Below are 22,290 nucleotides of genomic sequence, written 5' to 3'. Positions count from 1 at the left end.
TCGAGCCCCACATCGGGCTCCTCCTCTGGGAGCCTGCTTCTTCCTCTCCCACTCCCCCTGCTTCTGTTCCCTCTCTCGCTGGCTGTCTCTCTCTGTCAAATAAATAAATAAATTCTTTTAAAAAAATGGATTATTTGAATTGCATTGTGTGGTAAATCTTTGACTTTAAAGAATTTATAATTTCAACTTCTACTTGTTCTAGAGAGATAAGGGGTCATGATTTTTAAAATTTTGGTAGAGGTACAAATTTGAGTTGTATATACTGTGCCTGAGAAACTTAGTTGGTGATGGTGAGTTTGGGAGAAGGTGTACAAGTGAGGGATATGGAGTTGGAGACAGAAGATTCTGAATTCGTTGTGTACTCATTCATTCAGCACAGTTTATTGAGAGTCTGCCATAACCTTGGCATAGTTTTCAATGCTTCGTGAACGAAACAAACGAAATGTCTGGTCCTTTAGAATTTATAATCTAGTGGTGTCTTACTGCAAGTGCGACATCATTCTATTTGATTTACATACGTCGACATGTTTGTTCTTCTAATAACCATAAGGTACATAAAGTATTATTATTCCCATTTTACAGTTGAAATAAAAGGCTTAAAAGAACTTACATAGTTTGTTCATTGTTACACAGCAGAGAGAAATTACAGGGTTGATTGATTCACATGCTGCATGCAGTTTGCTTCCAGAGTCTACATTTCTTTTTTAAAATACCTATTTTGTCCCCGTTTCATAGAGGCTCACAGTATTGATTACCCAAGTCAAGGGCTTAAGGTGCCAGAGAGGGGAGAACAGGTTACTGCGTGTATCCTCTATTTCCCTCTCTTATAGGAGGAGAGAATTAACTATGGTCAGTGCAGAGAGGTAGTAGCAGAGACATGGGGCAAAAGTGAAATTGGTTAAATGTGAGAAGCTGCAAGTGTATATATTGGTGAAGACAGAGTCCTAATTCTCGGGAGATGTCAGAAGTTTTGACACTTCTCTGGTCATCAGTGGAAGCCCAGCATCCGACTTAGTTCAGCATTCTACCTCTTTATTCATGTCCAATCTGAAAGAGTTACGTAAATTTTTAAGTGACCTTCTGATTGTGTGGAGAGGAAGGGTTGACTCTAAATTGACTTAGCGTGTGATAATGAGGGTTAATTTAGTGCACAGGCAGGAGAACTGGAGACAAACTGGGCAAACTATAGTACCCTTAAAAGAAATGAGTAGATCTGCTATTTGAATGAAAGAATTCTTTGGTTTAAGACATGTTACATTTTGGAGATGCAGAATCATTCTCAGGAGAGAGGTTGGAACTAGATTTGTGAATTAAGAGTTACCATCATAGATTTGACATTTTAAGGAAAACTCGTGATGCTTGGTATTTAATCTCCAAAGATTTGAGATTATTGTCCTGGAGACCAACCATTTTATACTTGGGTTTTTTTTTTGTTGTTGTTGTTGTTGTTGTTTTTATAGAAATGTTGCAAGGAATGGATTCTAGATCTGATGTGTTACGTTGGCTTCTGTTCCTCAGAATAGCAGAGAAGAATCTCTAAAATTATTGTTAGTATTGGTGAGAAACAGACAAATGTGGTTTGAAATGATGAGAGACTTATTTTGTACTTACCTGATGACATTAGTATTGCCAGGAAGTGATAGGACTTTTTTTGTTTTTCAGAGTAACTTTTTGCATATTTGATTATGTTGTGGTTTTATATTCAGGCCAGGAGCTGTAGCAAACAACAAAGTAGATCTACTTCATGTCCCATTGTGGAATGTCATCAGGGGACCAAAAACATGGCAAACGATTGTAACTAGAATTCTGAAGAAGGCCTCTCATTAGGAGCAACTCAGGCATTTGAGTAATAAAAAGACTTATTGCTGAATGAAAGAGAAGGAAATTTTAGAGATATCAGTATTTGTTATTTTATTCCCCTCTTGGATGAATCAGTTTATGATACTGCTTTCCATCCATCAAAGGCATATATTGCCAGTGCAGAGGCTAATCCCCTTGTCCCCAAGGTATTTATGCAACACAACTTTGTACTTTTGTGTTTTAATTTTAACTTGCCACTGAATCCCATTTTCTTGCCAAATCTTGAGTGAAGATATTCATTAAATCCTACTTTCCAGAATACTGTTTTTGCTACTATCTGGGGAAATCCAGAGTAATTTCTCTAATACACTCTCACCCCTCTCCCCTTTCTTGTTTCTAATGTATAAAATGATTGACATTTCAAAGGATAAATGAATTTGATAATAGTAGAATCTTCAGTTAGGAATATATAGGAAATATATCCTCTGGTGATTCATTTATCAGAAACCCTGTGTATGAAGTAATCTTTACATCTCTTAATGAGAGAGATTTTTTGTTTTTAGTTTAATTCCACTTTATGTGATCTTAAGCCTTTGATGTGGCCATACAGTCATTGTGTTTTCCACTGCCTACCAGATACTGTCAGATTCATGTCACACAGATGTCTTTTTTAGGAGTAACTGGGAAAGTTCTGCATTAGAATTCAAATTCTCTTTAAAAAATTATTACAGGCATACCTCCGTGGGTTCAGTTTCACACCACTGCAGTAAAGCTCATTTGTCATTAAAGTGAGTCAAATGAATTTTGGTTTCCCATTGTATATAAAAGTCATGTTTATACCATACTCTTGTCTACTAAGTGTGCAATAGCATTATGTCTAAAAAACCAATGTATATATTAATTAAAGAATATTTATTGCAAAAAAAATGCTAACCATTGCTGAGCTTTCACCAAGTTGGAAGCACTCATCACACATCACCATAACAAATAAAATAATAACTTTGAAAAGGTTTGCAATATTGCAAGGATTACCAAAATGTGACAGAGACACAAAGTGAGCAAATGCTATTGGAGAATGGTGCCAATAGATTTGTTCAACACAGGGTTGCCACAGATCTTCAGTTTGTAAAGAAACTGTAATGTCTTTGAAGCACAATAAAACAAGGTATGCCTTTATACTGGGTGAACCTTGAAAACTTTTAAGTGACAGAAGGCAGACACAAAAAGCCACATGTTATTATATGATTTCAATTGTATGAAGCATCCAGAATAGGCCAAATCAGAGAGAGAGAAAGCAGATTAGTGGTAACCAGGGACTTGGGGGAGGGGAGAAATAGGGAGTGACTGCTTAATGGGTACGGGTTTCCTTTTGCAGTGATGAAACTGTTCTGAACTGGATAATGGCGATGGTTGCATATCATTGCGAATGTTCTAAAAGCCACTGAATGATACCTTCCCAAATGGTTAAAATGGTAAATTTTATGTTATGTGTATTTTACCACAATAAAAAATATATTGCTATAGTGATTGTCTATTTTATGTTGATGCTATATTATAGTTTCTGATCTCGCAAGTTAGTAACTATTTGTGAAAATTTTATATTCTGTGTTATGTTTTATTTAGGTAAAATGATCCATTCTATGGTAGCTCATTTGGATGCTGTTACAAGTCTAGCAGTAGATCCTAATGGAATCTATCTGATGTCTGGAAGTAAGTCTGAACTTCCTATACTGCCACAAACTTTATAAAAGAATTGTTACTCAATAATGTACTTTCTTTATTCTTTTATTACAGGCCATGACTGTTCTATTAGATTGTGGAATTTGGACAGCAAGACATGTGTGCAAGAAATAACAGCACATAGGAAGAAATTAGATGAATCGATTTATGATGTTGCTTTCCATCCATCAAAAGCATATATTGCCAGTGCAGGGGCTGATGCCCTTGCCAAAGTATTTGTGTGAATCAACAGAAACTCACTTCTTAACAACAGATTTGCTTGGACAAAAAGAGGGTCTGCATCACTGCCATCAGAAAGGTTACCGATATGACACTACATGTGATCTGCCTGGTGAAGGCTATTCGAGGCAGGCATAAATTGATGGAAATCACATCTTAATGTCAGGCTCATTAATTTAATTGTAATTACTGTATCTCGTGGGACAAATAAAAAGGACTCCATTATTTATGGCCTGTACTGGATATGAACTGAGCGTATGTCTGTTTTTTAGGTATCTTTAAGCCAATGTGGAGTCTGATCTTACAAAAGACTTTTATTTTGGACTCTGTGTGCTGCCTTAGGGTTAGGAATGTGGTGCTCTTGTTGGGGGGGAAGTGAGCTCCAAGAGTAGCTTTTTTTCATCTCTTAGTGATTTTCTGTTTATCAGTTGAATGCTACAGATTCCCTTTTAAACTTATTTTGCTTTAAAAAAAAAAAAAGAAAATTTAACTTAAAATATTTTAGCATTAGTTGCACAAAATGTTTGGATAAAATTCTAGTTTTTATAAGTCTTTTTATATATTTAGCCTGTCACAACAGTGCTCAAGATTGTATTGACGATTTTCTGCATTATACAACCCTAAAACACAGAGATCTCACTGACCCGCTGCCATGTAACCACACTTTTTCCTTCTTTTGCCTAATACAGCTCAGCTAAGTCCTTCCATAAAGATGCGAAATCACCTTCATCATCACATTATTGTCTTCATATAAACCAAGGACTATTAAGTGTATTAAAATGAAACAGTGGGGTTTAATACTCCAAATGAACTCTTTAAAAAAAAAAACACGAACTAATCTTGGCATCCTATCACTATGTGATATTTTGTACATCTTACTGTATTTACAAGTTTATTTATCAAGGATTATCCATCTTGCTAATAGCCTATTATTTATTTCACTTTTTGTTGGTCTTTATATCCTTTTATTAATGTGCTAAAGGAACCTGTATATCTATTTTGGAACTCTTTGAATAGTCTAAAATAGACTAAAAATGGAATATTTTATAGTTTAAGTTACAAACCAAGGTGATTTCCCCCAGATGCATATCTTGGTTTACCATGATTCTAAACAAAAACTATCTTGTTTAAAAATATTTGGAGTAAAATTTTATTTGCATTACAAATAGGATACAAAAATAGTTGAATCAGGATACAGAAATCTGCTGTGTTTGGACTAGTTATCCCTGTTTTATTTTTTCAGATGTGCTTAATTTTATGGTGTAACTAAAGATTTTGTTTGTGTAATGCATGATTAAGACAATAAAGTATTTTTTCTAGTCTTCCAAAAACTTTTCTGATCAGTTTGCAAGTTTTGATGAGTTTTGTAAGGTTTTTGTTTTACAAACTATGAATCAGCAAATTTTTAAGATTGTACCACATAGCAAACGTACAGCTGTTGAAAAATAATGTATATAAAATGCATATAATAAATATTAAATTGTGTACCTGTATGTTACTGTTGGCTACATTATTTTGTGTTGATTAATAAAGTGCAATACTTTACTCTCCATCATTAAACTAGGAAATGGAGATGGTTTCTCAGTGAGTCCTTCATTTTTATGCTGTTCTGCTAAACTTTGTATTGCTTATTGAGACTCTAATAAGATTAGAACAATTAACACTATTAAGAATGACTTTCTACGTATTTCACCCCATTTGGGAATTTTAAAAAATCTTCTATTGAAATAAGTTAGACAATTCACAATAACCAAAAAAAAAGATAAGAAAAAGTGGAGATCCAGTTTCAAATCATTTACTTAAACATCCTGTTTACTAAATCTGGATTTCAGTTAATAGTGTTGTCATTCCTATCTGGCCATTATCTGTTTCCACAAAAAAGTAAAGCAGAAAATAAACTGCATTACTCATTAATTAAAAGTTGTCCTTATGAATAATATTAAATATTAGTATCTTTAAACTTTTTCCTTCAACAAGGTAATATCCTTTTTCTTTGAAGAAAATTGGAAATGGATTTAAAAGGTAACATTAAAAAACGTGTGGCAAAATTCTCTTTGAATGCCTAGTGCAAAAAAAATTACATCGTGTGTATATTGAGAAATTGTATCTTCTACAGAAAAATCCAAGTGTCCGTTTTAGTCATTGCTGGTGAAATACTAAAATTTTTCATAAATTTTCTTAAAGTAATTGGTTTTTTGGTTTTCTGTAGATTGAACTTAATGAACAAAGTAAGAGGTTTTGGAAATAACAGTTTTTCCAAAGCTAGTATGGTTTCTGGCAGCTATTCCAGACTGGTGCATTATTGTTTAACTGAAATGTTATTCTTATCATTGCAGTGCGTAAACATTCACCTCTTGGGTTGTGTTAAAAGTGAAATGAATAAAGTTTAGTATATATGTTTATTTTTCTCTTCTCTACTTTGGTTGTATTTTTTTCTCCAGTATTAAATGTTTGGAGGAGACTAAAGGATGTGAAAAGAGAAAGTCTTATTTTGTGTGCTCCCATTTGTTACTTATGGAAAGTTACGTAGATTGATTTGACTATGAAATGGTGCTTTATAAAGTTTAAGAATATTTTTATATACAAATGTTAATATGTTGACTTTCTCAATATTTAATCATATTCTGCCTTTTTCATACTTTATTTTCGTGTAATTTTCTCACATATCAAATTTGGTTATCTACTAACGACCAGCATCTCATTTAACACAATGTTATCAATAGCCTAGCATATTTGAAATTGAGGCATGCCTGCTAAAGTTCAATTGTAATACATCTTTTTAAAAAATCCCCCTTTACTCCTTTTAATTGTTAACCCTTTATCTTGTTTACTTACACAAAATAATTGATAGTAACTTAATAGAGTTGTCATTTCAGCTCTTAGTGTTAAGTCAGTCATAGTGTTCATTTCCCTGGTTGCCTCTGATGCCTCAGAACTTTGTCCTTTATAAAATTATCTTCTTCAAAAATGTAATATTTGGAGCCTGGGTTTTCATTTAAGTTTAATTTTTCAAGGAGTGGTACTCTCAGCTAAGAATTTGTGGTCTGTTATGGAAGGAAAAGGTTAAGCCCATTTTTGCTTAATGAAAATTCCTTTTACATCAGTCATTCATCTTTGAGGCGTTTTGTAAGAGGGGGCAGTTTATTGTCTTCACATACTCCATTTTGTCAAAATTTTTGTTTGTTTGTTTGTTTTTTTAAAGATTTTATTTATTTATTTGACAGAGATAGAGACAGCCAGTGAGGGAACACAAGCAGGGGGAGTGGGAGAGGAAGAAGCAGGCTCATAGCAGAGGAGCCTGATGTGGGGCTCGATCCCATAACGCCGGGATCACGCCCTGAGCTGAAGGCAGACGCTTAACCGCTGTGCCACCCAGGCGCCCTGTCAAAATTTTTGTAGTGTTAAAGGCAATTTCAGTTCTGCCTTTCCAATACATGGTCCTTTCATTCCTTTTATACAACCTATAAAATTGTGTGCTCCAGTAAATCAGTGAACACCTCTTTCAGGTCAACATGTGAATTGTCTCAGATAGGATCGGTGTATTTGTGAAGGGATACAGGGTGCACAGGTGGATGAGGAAGAGGGCAGGTCCTGTCTGTAGAGAAGATAAGTGAGACAGGGTGACAGAATACCTCTATCTGAAGGGAGAGCTCTTGGTGAGGTAATCTTAGTTATATTAAAGGAATTCTAATCACTTTTAAAAAACCAACTTCACAAGCATATGTAAGTAAAAATAACGTTAATTACAAAACATTTTTGTTGAACTAAGTAACCAAAAGCATCTTATGCTGTTTAACTTGGTAGTAGCTGTGTATAATGCCTAGAACAGGAGACATTCAATAAATAATTGAATAAATGTAACAGTTTTAAGAAAAACTTAGAATTGGTCTTCCTGAATAAAATAGTGAATGTAGAATTTTTTTACCATGTCCCAGGGATAGATACTTGGAATAATAAAAGTAAATCAGCTTAGAATAATAGTCACTAACAGTTTTATTGCTTAAATAGTCAAACTACAATATTTTTCCTGCAGTTCTATTTTTAATAAGTGCTTTTCCTCACAGCCAAATGTTTACAACAAGAATAAGTAGTAAGTAAAAATTTACCAACTTAGCTTTTTTTTTTTTTTTAGTACATGGATGACTTTTAGAGTATAAGCCAAATGTATCTATACACATATAAAATTAAGGATATAAATAGAAAAATACCAGGCAATCCTGCTGTCTTGTTCAGTGTGATTCAGTTATGTTATTATGAAAATACACTACAAAAGAAACTTCATACCTAATTCCCTTTTCATTCATAATTAGAACTTTTTAGTATATTAGGTAACAAATGTTGATTGGTTTTAAGATAACATCTACTGAGGCAAAATACTTAACATTTAAACTGAGTTGAACTATTTAAGTTTCATTTTCCTTATATATTTAATACAATGATCAGAGAAGGAATGTTGCTTTTGTTCTGAGTATCATATTCTTTTATTGAGCTATGGAATTTGGATTTCTATACATTTAATATGCATTTTATAATTCCTAAGATTTGGATGCGTGATACCTCCTCTTTCCTGAGTTTCTAAGGGTCATGATTATGAAGCCTTGGCAGACGGTTTAACAATTCTAAATTGTCATTAGAAGGTAGTAGCTTTAAATGAGTGCTTATTTGCTTGAAACAGCTGTTGACATTTTTAACATAATAGTTTTGTATCTGATCCTAGTATGCTGCTATATAGTATTTTCGTATTATGAGAAAATGATTTATACATTCTATCTTCTTGCACTTTTTCTTTCAGTTGTCAAAATGTCACCATTATTGCTGGGATTCCAAGAAATCTCTACAAATGCCTCTGATGACATCGGAAACAATTGGTTCTAATCCTGTGAACTCTCTTGTGAAGAAAGCATGTGACTCCTTTGGCTTAGAGGCCATATCTTTCAGGTCATCCAAAGGTGCCCAAGCCACACCAACGGAGAAGATGGTGATACCTACAATGAAGATATTTTTAAGTGAATTAAAACTAAGTTCCAGCTTATATATAAAATCAGGTGTAAATATTTTTCATGAATTAGTAAGTAGTTGTAGAGAAAACTCTAGTAATGTCTGAAGAACTAAATCTCCTTCCCCAAATGGTTAGGTAGGTTTTAACAGTCATTGTGATGAGAATGGCAAAACAGCTCAATCAAAAACAAGCTCAGCCATCAGTATAAATTACCATATTAACATAACTCTCATGATCACTGACAAATATTTGATAACCTGATAAACTCTTAAAAAAATAAACTACAGTAACATACTTAGTGAAATGGTGAAAATATCCTGAGATTGGCATGAGAATGGGCCTCCTGCTATCATCACTCCAATTAATCATTTTACTGGGGTCCTAGCCAATGTAACAGCATGAAAGAATGGCACAAAATTTGGGATACGTAAATGGAAGTTTTCTAAGGCTGCTGTATTGCCAGGGATGGCAACTAGGCTTTTGTGAATAAGAACTTTCTTCCAGTTTGGTGTGTATGTTACATTGGCAAACTGACCAGTAGTGAGAAATTTGACCAAGCAAAAATCTGGTGATAAAAACAACCAAAGAGAAAGGTCTGTGAAGCTGGAATAATTTTTTCTAGTTACACATGAGGCATAACCTCTGCATTCCTGTGGGCTACTAGAAGTCTTTTACTCTGACTACTTTTTGGCTAGGGTGATAACTACATTAGTTTGATTCACCTCAATCCCAGTGCAATAGTTGTTTACCATCTTTCTTTTGGGTGAAAATCCCCATAATGTTTTGAGAGTTTCTGAAATAGATTCTCTTCTAAGACTTCATCCCCCTTCTAGTGGTATTCAGTGCCAAGAGTTGTGAATACTTAACATATAAATAAAGTAGGTTTAGTTTATGTAAAAGCTCCTTGAAACAATTTCTGATCTGTTACCCCCAGTCAATACTCCCCTCTCCCCTGGCAAAAGAAAAAAAGGGAAAAGAAATTTTCCCCTCTGTTTTCCTCACCTGTAGACTGAGTTCAAGCTCACATTAGTTAGCTCAGACCCAAATATAATTAGAGCTTAAAAAAAAGTTGCAACCAAGTCCTGAAAGCCTAGGTATCCTGGCTTTTGTTAACTTTGTAACTTTGACTTCACTATCACTAAAGGATAATTTTCATGGAAATGGTGTGGCCCAACCTCCTGAAGTTCAACTAATTGCGTAGAGAAAATATATTTGAATTAATCTAGTTCATTTAATTTAGCCTGAATCCAAGCCTGTTAACCATAAATTATTTAAGTAAGCTAATTTTTTTTAATTTATGAGAGAATGTGCATACATGCACAAGTGGAGAGAAGGGCAGAGGGAGAGACCCTAAAGCAGGCTCCCCGTGGAGTGCCGAGCTCCACGTGGGGCTTGATCCCATGACCATGAGATCATGACCTGACCCAAAAGCCAGAGTTGGAAGCTCAACTGACTGAGCCACCCAGGTGCCCCTGTAGGCTACATTTTTAAGGAGTATGATAGCAAAAAGGTCTTTGATCTGGGTTAGTTGCTGATGTGTAGAAAAAGCCAATGTATAGCTTAAATTTCCATGTATCAGTTCTCTACCCACTAAACAGTATTCCATTAATATGTAAGTACATAAGTGCATTAATGTGCTAATAAATTATCAAAGGAAGAAAAGCTTAAGTCATTAGGAATTAAATAGGAAAAAGGATGTATGTAAGAGTATAGAAAAATGCAAGACTGCTAATTCCCGTCTCCCAAGTTAGTGTTTTTATATTATTTTAAGCATTATTGGACTGCAGTCACTCAGTTTTATCCCAGGAATGGGACTGCCAGCTGTTTGTTGCTGTATTTGATCCCAGCAACACATTATGCTAATATTTTCAGGAACGAGTGGCCTTTGCCAAAAGTAATATTAAGGTTGGGGTAAGGGAGAAAAAAGACCTTTTTATACCCTTTTACAACATCAGAGTGTGTTTTTATTATCTCAAGAAGAAAAAAGACTAAAAAGGAAATTTGGATGGAATAGAATTAAAGTCTACTGGTGACCTTATCTTAGAAAATTCAATCTAGAAAATTATCAAACAGATTCATGGTAAATTATGATAAACTGATTTTGGGGGGTGGAATATATTTCAAGTTTGAGCCAAACATAAGCACCTATAACATGTTTCCTTGACACATGACATGGTTCTCCTGGGCATTCTCCCAACAATACAGTGGTTAAGGAGTGTGAACTCAGCCAGACTGCCTGGGTTTGAATACTGGCCTCACCACTTGCGAGCTGTTTGGTTTTGAGGAAATTTGTTTCCTTACCCATAGAATGAGATTCCTTGGGCTGGTTTGACAATTAAATCAGTTAATATTGGGTAAAGCTCTTGGAACAGTGACTGCCATAATGTAGATGTTCGTTCAATAAAATAAATGCTGAAGTTTATATTTATAAAACTCATTGAACCCCTCAGTTCCCTACCCAACCAAAGGACAAGAACCTTACCGGCATCGTGTGCAGCAGCAGCTGGGCCTCGAACATCATCATAGGACTGGCCATCTGTGACAATTACCAGGAAGTTCTTGTTGGGGCTATCCCTCACGGGACCAAACACATTTCTAACAGTGAAGGAGATAGCATCGCCTGTCGCTGTTCCACCACTCATATAGCGAATGTTTCTGATAACAGCTAGGACATTCTCTTTGGTGCTATAATCAGTGAAACTGAATTCTGTGCGCTGATCATAGGTGAACTGTACAGCAGCTATCTTGGCACCAATGTCTGAGATTTCAAAAGTCTTGGCTATGTTGGAAACAAATTCAAGCATGAGGCGAAAATTACTGTCTCCAACACTGCTGGAGCCATCAATCAGAAAGGCAATGTTCACTGAGTTGTAACAGGTCTTGCTGCACATCATTTGCTCATGAGTGCAGAGTTTCTGTACCAGAGGCTTTACGTATTTTGTGGTGCCAAACCAGTTAGGCATGTGGTAAGAGAAGAAGCCATTATTCCGACAGACAGCCTAATAGAGACATAAAAGGGATCACAAGTTGTTTCTTCCTAAAAATTATAGAAACATTAAAACAATTATAAAAAACATTCTGTCTTGACTGTTCAAAGTTAATTCAGGTAAGGGCCATTCAGCACTATTATGCCTCGAAGCCCAAAGGTAAATCACTACCATAACAGAAGACACCCTCACCTCCTTACCTTGTCAACAAATGCAACATCCTGAACCATCCCCAGTTCTTCAGGAATAGGCTTGGCCACAGAAACTATAAATACATTGACACCGAACTCTCTGGCCACGATGCCCGCTTCCTCAATGTCATCAGAAGGCCAGCCATCAATAAATACCACCACCACTTTGGGGATCCCTTTTCTAACTCCAGTGTCTGCTGTGAAGAATTTCTGTGCGGTGTGCTTCAAGGCTTTTCCTAGGTTTAAAAAAGAAGCAAGCTGGAATGGCACCACTGCTCAAATCACATTCTATTTCCCTGTACCAACTTGATGCCACCAGAGTTTAAGAATTTAACTTACATAGAACTTAGTTGTATAACAGATGCAAAAGTTTTAATTATCCATCAGGCTTATTTGTTTTGTCTTCACAACCCATGTTACGTCCCTCATCACCTCCCAGAAGCCTCATGTTTCCTTACTGTACATCACTCACCAGTCAGAAACATGACTGACTCCCACTCCTGTACTTTCCTCGTTAGCCCCTTACTGACTGACTCAGAAAAAGAGATGTTCCTTCAGAGGGTCCGAACTGTTACTTCAGTTCTTTCTGCCACATCTCCATTTGTTAAATCAGTCTGTTGATCTTTGCTTCTTTTTAACATGCCGAGCAGGTACTTCTCTAAAGTGGCTGTCTGTTCTATCCAATATAAGGATAATAAAACACAATAGTTTTTTTGTGTTTTAAACAAGCAATATTAATTAGCCCTTTGGTATATTTTTCATGATAAATTGAGTGTCTTAGATGATCAAGTACCAACCTAGCCAAGATTTCAATGTCAGGAGGAAGAGTTTCACATCTGCTTATATAAAATAGCCTGAAACTGTTTTACATGTTTAATCACTCCTAACCCTCTCTTGTGTTATACCCCAGGTGCCAAAGTCTACTTACCTGTATTGGAATTACCCCCTCTGAAACCTACTTCCTTTATGGCAAACAAAACATCTTTGGCTGATGTAAAGTTTTTCAAGTAAAATTCTATTTTGGGATGTTCACTAAGTGGAAAAATGAAAAAAACATTAAGGAGAACTGGAAAGGTAAAACAAGCAACAATACATACCTTTAAAAAAAGTCTTTAAATTGGACAATGCCTAAGTTTCTTTCTTAATCCCATAGTAATACAGTCAATTAAGGTATTGCATTCTTACTTGAATTTTAAGGCATCTCGCAGAAATGTAACAAAAACCATTGCTACCTTGAGGTTTTATTTTATTCTGGGTAATATGCTAAATACGCATTACATGTATCATCTCATTTCATCATAACTCTACAAGGTAGAAACTATTTTCCCTATTATATAAATGAAAAAACTGAGGCTCAGGGTATTTAGGTAACTTGCTCAACAAAACAAAGCTGCACTTCAAATTCAGGTTTGTTGGTGCCAGAGTCCAGGCCTGGCTCAGAGCACTGGGCTTAATGGAAATCTGCAGAGTTGGGCAGCACAGAGGTGGAAGGTGGCAGGGTGGGAGACCCTGGAAGCACTCAACAGAGTGGGTCTATTATATACTCAGGTTTCTGGTCAGAAGAGGCAATTTCAAGGACACTGGGACCAACATTTTAAAAATGAGAAGGTATAAGAAAATAAATTATGAAGGATTACAATATTGAATTTTTGTTATAAAAATGATACTGATATTACGAATCTTAAAGTAATGTGTATTTATTTATGGTCACTTTTCAACTATCCAAATTGTGATTTATGAGATTTAGTCTTGTTTTTGCATTCTTAATGGTATATTCTGTTATTCTGCTTAAATCTAAACTCTTGATATAATCTATTCTGATGTTCTTCCTAAAATAGGAAAACTATAAGCCAAGAAGTTTATAGAGAAGCTAGTTTATAAGACAGCGTAGCTTTCATCTTGAAAAAGACTTGGATACAAATCTCAAAGAAAAAAAATTAAGAAGAAAAGCACTGAGGGGAATTTGCCCCCCTGAGATGTTAAAATGTACAATAAAGCTACAATAATCAAAGCATTGTGGAAAAGATGTAGAATTAGCTTATAGATCAAGGAAACTGACTTGCCTAAACTTGCATATAAAACTGGTATCTCATATCAATGGAATAAGAAGCTCAGTTGTTTTAAGGGTGTGGGACAAATGGTTAAGTTATGTAGAAAACAAAGTTAAATTCTCAAACCAAAAAAAATCTATCTAAATTAAGAACCAGTTGTAAAAAATAACATAAGAACAAATGAAACAGAAATGAATATTTGTAGTACTGGTGCTACCCTCACAGACTGCTGATAGCAGTTTAAACTGAATCAGCTTTCTACTTTTTTTAAGATTTTATTTATTTATTTGACAGAGACAGCCAGCGAGACAGGGAACGCAAGGAGGGGGAGTGGGAGAGGAAGAAGCAGGCTCCCAGCGGAGGAGCCTGATGTGGGGCTCGATCTCAGAACGCTGGGATCACGCCCTGAGCCGAAGGCAGATGTTTAATGACTGCGCACCCAGGCGCCCCTGAATCAGCTTTATAGAAAGCAATTTAACTTTGTATCGGAAGCCGTAAAAATGTCAGAACGCTTTGACCCAATCTTACTTCTAGAAATCTAGTCTAATGAAGTAATCAGAGATGGCACAGGGTGACATAAGGATGTTAATCATAATGTAATGTGGAATGATGAAAAAACCGAAGAATGGTTTAACAAATAATCATGCAAAGGAACATTATACAAATTTTTTTTTTTTTTTTTTTTTGGAGAAAGAGTATGTGAGTGGGGGTGGGTGGGTGGGGGTGGGGCAGAGGGAGAGAGAGAATCTTCAGCAGACTCCATGCCCAGCACAGAGCCCACACAGGGCTGGATCTCCCAACACTGAGATCATGACCTGAGCCAAAATCAAGAGTCAGACAGTTAACCAACTGAGCCACCCAGGTGCCCCAAAACATCATTTTCTTTTCTTTTCTTTTCTTTTTAAAGATTTTATTTATTTATTCGACAGAGATAGAGACAGCCAGCGAGAGAGGGAACACAAGCAGGGGGAGTGGGAGAGGAAGAAGCAGGCTCATAGCAGAGGAGCCTGATGTGGGGCTCGATCCCATAACGCCGGGATCACGCCCTGAGCCGAAGGCAGACGCTTAACCGCTGTGCCACCCAGGCACCCCCAAAACATCATTTTCTGAAGAGTAGTTGTGATCTGGTAAAATGCTCAAAATATTAAGGGTTGAAAAAACAGGACATATGACATTTTTATAGTTGGAGCTTTTGAAAATGCAACACACGCATGTAGGAGGGGCGGGGGATAGGCAAAATGGGTGAAGAAGAGTGGGAGTTGCAGGCTTCCAGTTATGAAATGAAAAAGTCAGAAGAATAAAAAGTACAGCATAAGGAAGGTAGTCAGTGGCACTGTAATAGCATACTCTGGAGACAGATGGTAGCTACACGTAGAGTCAGCACAGTGTGACATAGAAAGATGTTGAATCACTATGTTGTACACCTGAAACTAAGGTAACATTGTGTGTCAACAATACTTCAATTATACACACACACGTACAAACAAATTTTCTTAAAATACTGAAAGGAGGGGCACCTGGGTGGCTCATTCAGTTAAATGTTTGCCTTCAGCTCAGGTCATGATCCCAGGGTCCTGGGATGGATCCCTGCTCAGTGGGGACAGTCTGCTCCTTCCTCTCCCTCTGCCACTCCCTCGGCTCATGCTTTCTCTCTCAAATAAATAAATCTTTTTTAAAAAATCAAGGATATAAAACATTTTATAGTGATTATCTCTGAGGGATATGTTTAGGAAATTGGTTATTTATGTACTTTACATGTTTTTCAAGCTTTCTATAGTGAGCATATTATAATCCTAAAAGCCATCGATATTATTTTTAAATGAACAAAATTAAAAAGGTAGGGCTTCAGATCTCCAAGGAACTATGGGAAATATTTAAAAGAATGACAGAATAGGAAGGAGGAATAGACATATCTCTTCTTCCTTCGGCAAAGAGGAATTAGGAATTGAGCAGAGTACATGTGCAGAAGTAATCTGTATGAGCAAAAAACCTTTTAATCTACCTTCTGGTCCGCAAATAGCATATAATTCTCAATCTTTTTATTCCAAAAAGGAAGCACTTATACCTACCTAGTCTGCTTAGGCAGTCTTACATCCTGTATTTATAATAAAGTTTGGGAATTCAGATTGTCCACAACTATATATGTTTATATTGAACTGAAATGCATGTATCCACTAAAAGGATTGATCCTTTATCATCAAGTCTCCACCCATTTAAACAAGATTGGTACCTGGCTTGAACAAGGCCTACGTGTGGTCCTTCTGTTCCAATTCCCAACATTAGAGCCACTTTGCCAACAAAATTCTTCTGTAGATTAAATCGGCGCTGCCCAATATTAAAACTTCCATCAATCAGAAATGCAATGTCTGCTTTGCAGTCTGTGAACACCCAAACAAGTCTTTCTGTTAGCAGTTTCAGAGGAGGGAGGGAGGGAGAGTGAATGTTACTTTCCCAAATGGATATCTGGACTCTTACCTTTATTGCCAGTTTTTTTCTCAGATGTTTTCTTTAGTCGTTTCCCTGAAACAAAGGAAGTGCTTGGCATTAGTAAAAGGAAGACAGTTTCATAGCAAGAAGCCCACAAGGGGAAAAGCTCATGACAAGGAGTGTCATTCTTAAAAATACTTCTTTTTAAAAAATTAATTTCCTAAAAAAAATTAATTTTCTCACCATTTTCTGGACTGGGGAAGTAATGCCCCAGCAAAGAAACAATTCAGAACTGTTGTAGGCCAATATATTTGATATGCCACTAATCCAGGCCTTGATATATCAAACCCACAGTTCAGGCAGGACTGGAAACTCAAGAGTTAGATTCTAATGTTCTTAATTTCTTTGACTTTAGAACTGCCACAGTCTTAGGAAAGGAGATCCCTGGCTATTTGTTAAAATGGACCAACACCATTTCCTTTTCTGCATACGGCAAATGGAACTAGGAAGTTCATGGTACTTTTACTTTGTCCAGTTTCTAGGCATGGGGTTTATCAAATCAGAAAGAAATAGTAGGACTTCAAGAGAACATTTGGTAGCAGAGTTTATAATTGAAAACAGAAGGATAGGAATTTGAAATATAAAATTAAATGTTTCTTTATGTAATATACCAGTAAACATAAGATATTTATTTTGTGGGTTTTTTAAAAAAAATTTTTTAAGATTTTATTTGTTTGAGGGTTCCTAGGTGACTCAGTTAGTTAAGCATCTGCCTTCGGTTCAGGTCATGATCTCCCGGTCCTGGCATTGAGCCCTGAGTCAGGCTCTCTGCTCAGCAGGGAGTCTGCTTCTCCCTCTCCCTGTGCCACTCCCCCTGCTTGTGCTCTCTCTCTCTCTCTCAAATAAGTAAAATCTTTTTTTTTAAGATTTGAGAAACAGAGAGAGCATGAGTGGAAGGAGGGGCAAAGGGAGAAAGAGAAGCAGGCTCCCCGCTGAGCACAAAGCCCAAACGGGGCTTGATCCCAGGACCCTGAGATCACGACCTGAGCAGAGGTCAGACATTTAACCAACTGAGCTACCCACGTGCCTGTATTGTGTTTGATACAAATTTCCTTTAAAAGGAAAGCTATCAACAACACATTTATTTTTAATTTCCAAATGCTGTGCCAGGCGACTAGGAGATAGCTTCCATATTTCATACCTGTTGATGGATGTGCTGTGGACACTGCTTGTCCTGTGGCTTCCTGGGTACCACTTTTTCCTTCTGTTAAAATAAAAATAAGACTATTTTTTGCCCTTACTTCTTTACTATCAAAGCATAATGAATCTAATTTAGGGGCCTATGGGATGGTAAATGTAACCGAGTGATGGCAATTGCATGAGTACTTGCTTCATGCTAGTTTCAAAGAACCAAAATGGGTTCTTAGCTATTAAATCATATTTTAAAAGGATCACCAAAAATGAATTTACATTCATTTTCATTCACTAGTGTTTTGATCTAGTGTTACTTGGTAAATGTCAGAGCATTCTGATTGCAGACAATGCCAGTCTGTCTTTTCTTTCTTTTTTCCTTTCTTCCTTCCTTTCCTTCCTTCCTTTCCTTCTTTCTTTCTTTCTTTTTTTTTTTTTTTTAAGTAGGCTCCACACCCAGCATGGAGTCCAACATGGGGCTTGAACTAGTGACCCTGAGATCAGGACCTGACCTGAAATCAAGAGTCAGATGCTTAACTGACTGAGCCACCCAGACACCCCAGACAATGCAAGCTTCTACTGCAATCTTCTAACAGCAAGATTATCTTTCCCCATTCAGCCAAGTTTAGCTTGAGTGGGTCTTTGCCTATCCAGTCCCCTGACTCTAACCCATTGTTGACTCCTCCGAGTCTTGACTGCAGGCTTTTCCATCAGAGTCAAAGAGGTGAACTAAGAAAAGCAGAAAACTTTTTTTTTTTGGGGGGGGGGTGAGGCAACATTTACACAAAAGTAAGAATAATGTAATTGTACCTACTTGTCACTGTGAAAGAAGCAGACCATCTGGAAAGTGTTTGAGACTGAATGCCATTGGCAGCTACTGAGGAATAGTTTTCTCGACCTGGTAGGCTATATATTCGCACAGGTCCCCCTGAGTTGCTGATTACTCCCCTGTAAAGAGAAAAGCAGCTGAAAAGCTACCCATACTTTTTCAGGGGTATCTAACTGACTTCTAGGCCATGTTACACTATTGTTGTGATTAATCAAGAAAATAGTTCATCAGGGAAGATACATAAGGATGCTGCCAGCCTTTTTAAAAATTTGCTTACACAGGTACAAAATCTGCCTGGGAGAAATGGTTGTGTGCTGTCAAACTTCTTAAATGTTGTTAGGAACATACCTGTAGGATCCTATTCCCTACAGCACAGAGATTCAAAGTTAATAGAACCAAATAATTTTCATAGTTTTCTAAGGTACTTTATATGTCCTTGGACTTCATTAAAAAAAAAAAAAAAGTCTTGCAGGATAGCAGAGTGGGCGATGAATAGAGGCTCTGGAGGCGTACCTGGGCTTTTGGTTCCAATTCTGGCACCTGCTAACAGTGCCAAGATAGTTGGCAACTCTCTGAGTTCAGTTTCCTCTCTATAAAATGGAATAAAATTGTACCTACTCTCTACAATTGTAGAGTTGTCATGGAAATTAAAACAATGTCTAGCACGTAGTAAAAACTCACTAATACATCACATGATTAGGAATGTTCTAAAATCACAGGGATCTAGCTATCAAGAAATAATACAATTTGCCTTCAGTCAGAAAGCTTCCTTTCTGTAGCTGGTTCTTCAAGGATATCCACGAAAACCTTAAAAATGTATCCATCTTCTGTGGCTAATATTGGTACCAAAAGAAAGAAGGTGGGGGTCCATTTGGCTAAAGAGGGAAAGAATATCATTACACTTGGATTTCTCTCCCCTTGCATGTTTCAGCTTACCTGTGGACAGCTGCGCCACATATGCTTGATACAGACGCATACACTATGTTCCCAAACACGGAGAATTCCTCAAGAGCGCAGCCCCCTGGGCAAAGGACATCTGCTTTCTCTTTCCTGATGTCCAGGCCTCGGGTAAAGCATGTGATAGCAATGGGAACTGAAAAGAATGGAGGGAATGTGATGACATTCTTAGGATTTTGAGGGGAGTCCCCGTGGGGTGGGGTGGGAACTAGGGTATGAGATTGAAGATTTATCTCCCTAATTTCTGTACTGCCTGTTAAGAATATCAATGTATGTATGGTTCCACACCATTCCAATTTTAGCAATTGGAAATAGAACTAGAAAATGACACTAGTCATTTACAATTTATTAATTCATTCTAGAAAAATAGAAATCTCAATTGAGATGATAACTACGGACACAATTGCCTGAGATAAAGATACTAAAGATACTGGGCTGAGCCTGTGAGGAACATTCTCCATTTTTTTTTTTTTTTAAGTAGGTTCCGCACCCAGCATGCAGCCCAATGCAGGACTTGCATTCATGATCCTGATGTCAAGTCCTGAGGTGAGATCAAGAGTCCATGCCTAACCGACTAAACCACCCAGGCACCCCAATGAGAAACATTTTCATAGACACACACACAAACCTCTGAAGGTCCCATCCTTTGCTTCGAGGACCATTTATACCAGTTTTTCTCCAAATGCAGTGCCTTAAAATGATATCTTAATTTAAGGAAGTCAGTAAACAGATGTTTCCCTTTACAAAATGTCATTTAGCTCAATCACCCATTTTACAGATGCAGAAATTAAAGTGATGGGGTTAATTTGCCCTAGGTCACACAGCCCAACTCCTGCAGGACAAGAAACAGGGAAGTTAGTTTCCATGCAATGAAACATTTTTATCTGAATTGAACCTGCTTATTTCTGCTCCAAATCTGTCCAGAGAGATTTATCAGGCAGTAAATGCATTTTTAGAAAACACTGTTAATACTCTCGAGTTTTACACACAACCCAAGCTAAAAAGGAATTGAAGTTCTTATTCCAGAAGATGTTAGGTAGACACAAGCTATTGGCAGCATGTAACAATACATTAACTCATCAAGTTACTATTAATGTTGAGAATAATGTTATTAAATACTATTTTCTAAACACAAGAAATTGTGGTAATCCAAACCTTTTTGAAACAGACGTTAATAAAAAACCAAAAGACAGCTTTTTTTTCAAGACAGAGTAATACTGTCTGGTCATCTGCCCATTTGAGTAGCCTGCCTCTACCAATGACCCTTTTTTATGAGCTCTCTGTGTTGAGCTGCACCCTAAACTGTGCATCTCTGTGGAAGGGAAGGCAGAATGCCAGGTACAATGCTGATTCCTTAGCTCTGAAATACGTGAGATTGCTGGGGAAGTTAAAATCCTTACCAAATCAGTAGCCTCATACCTGTGAGCCTTATACATGTGATCAAACAGCCTTAATCCTTCCTCCCACTTTTCCTATCATCAGAGGCTCTGCCTTTAGCTGCCAACACTGACTCGAATGGGGGGGGGGGCGGGAAAGAGAGAGAGAGAGAGAGAGAGAGAGTGTGTGTGTGTGTGTGTGTGTGTGTGTGTGTGGGTGGGTGGCTGCGCTGGGGTGCTGAAAACAGCCCAGGGCAATACTTGCCCTCATCTCTCCTTTCAAGGAGAACAGGATAGATTTTGTAAAAGAGTTTGCCTTTTATATTGTAGAAAACACACAACACCCAGACTCGGACTTTTCACATGTGGAACAAACTGTTTTTAGACTCTCTCCAATATGAAATGGGCATACAATTAGGGGTTATTCCTAGAAACCAGGGGTTCAAGCAAGGTGGGACAAGGATGGAAGCATCTCTCTGTCAGCTCTGACTGTGAAGTCGGGTCCGGGAGGCTTCTCCCTGACCTCAAACGCCAGGGACAACCGGAGACTAGTGTGCCCCTCGGTGGGACTCAACGAATACTCCCCTGCCTTGACCTTTCGATGCCGATGCTCGGCTTCCCAGGTGCCTCCCACGAGGTGAGTGTGGATTCGGAGAAGCTTCCTTCTCCACACCTTGGGAAGAACGTCCCCATCGGATACCAGGGGCCCCCTCGCGTGGGAGAAATGGGTAAGCCGGAGTAGATACGCTGTGGTATGGATGCGAGTTCGCCAGGCAGTCGCTCCAACCGTGGCGCCCTCCAGCTGCGGTCCCCGGGGCCAAGGTCCTACCTGCCGGCCCCCAACTCCTCCCACCGCCTGGCCCCAGCCCTGCTTCCCCGACAGGGGAACCCGCAACTCACCTGCTCCCTCGCTGCCCGCAGACTCTGGCAGCAGCAGCAGACAGACACCTGCGAAGAAAGGACAGCGCGAGGGCTGGCTCCAGCCTCCACCCTGCTTGGTGCGACGGAAAGGGGGTGGGGAGGAGCGCGTACCCACCGAGGAAGAAAACGGGAATCCAGGCTGCAGACATGGTAGTCGAGGGGCTGCTCGGACCTGGGAGACAGGGAGAATGCGAAGGAGGCTCCCGGGAACGGAGGCCCCTACGTCCCCACCACACTGCGCCCGCCCTCCCCTTGGGGATCCCGCACCCCTCGGAAACCCAGGGGCGGTGGAGGGGAAGGAGGTGACCTAAGAGGCCGCTGCCCCGGAGCTAGCGCCTGTCTATCTGGAGACGACGCTCTGGCTGCAAATCGAGCCAAACCCAGCATCGATGTGCAACCCCGGCCAGAGAGAGGGGTGCGATATCAAGACAGAAAGAAGCTGGGAACGACAAAGGAGAGACTCGGACAGGCAGGTGTCAGGGACCGCACGCCCGCCGCCGGACGTCCAGGTCTCCGCACCTGAGTCAGATCCGCGCGGCTGCGCCTGAGTGCGGAAAGCGCGGCTCCTGCCGCCTCTATAAAGGCCGGGCCGCGCGCATGAG

The 22,290-nt window shown here is 38.3% G+C and overlaps 2 protein-coding genes across 4 annotated transcripts in view; one reads left to right on the top strand and one right to left on the bottom strand.

Annotated features, from left to right (window-relative positions):
• STRN3 (striatin 3) overlaps positions 1–5,252 on the top strand; it is a 96,917-nt gene extending 91,665 nt beyond the window's left edge. For 2 of the 3 annotated variants that reach the window (XM_011224044.3, XM_034648516.1), the window contains 2 exons: positions 3,424–3,510; positions 3,595–5,252. In XM_011224044.3, coding sequence (XP_011222346.2) covers positions 3,424–3,510; positions 3,595–3,764 — 257 coding nt within the window. In that variant the 3' untranslated portion in view covers positions 3,765–5,252. Of the gene's footprint in view, positions 1–3,175; positions 3,273–3,423; positions 3,511–3,594 lie in introns of those variants that run through there. The other variant, XR_004622181.1, reaches the window with a different exon arrangement.
• A 2,622-nt stretch (positions 5,253–7,874) lies between these two features.
• On the bottom strand, positions 7,875–22,290 carry COCH (cochlin). The gene is made up of 12 exons (XM_002918517.4): positions 22,208–22,290; positions 21,804–21,860; positions 21,668–21,715; positions 19,371–19,527; positions 18,420–18,553; positions 17,616–17,678; positions 16,463–16,507; positions 16,218–16,365; positions 12,865–12,968; positions 11,946–12,172; positions 11,241–11,757; positions 7,875–8,744 (listed from the first exon to the last, which is right to left on the bottom strand). The coding sequence occupies exons 2-12, from the start codon at positions 21,835–21,837 to the stop codon at positions 8,569–8,571; spliced, it is 1,653 nt and encodes a 550-aa protein (XP_002918563.1). The 5' UTR covers positions 21,838–21,860; positions 22,208–22,290; the 3' UTR covers positions 7,875–8,568.

Source organism: Ailuropoda melanoleuca, chromosome 20 (assembly GCF_002007445.2).
Source record: "Ailuropoda melanoleuca isolate Jingjing chromosome 20, ASM200744v2, whole genome shotgun sequence".
Classification (NCBI taxonomy): domain Eukaryota; kingdom Metazoa; phylum Chordata; class Mammalia; order Carnivora; family Ursidae; genus Ailuropoda; species Ailuropoda melanoleuca.
The sequence above is the reverse complement of the archived record's forward strand: the minus strand, read 5'-3'. Positions and strand labels throughout refer to the sequence as shown.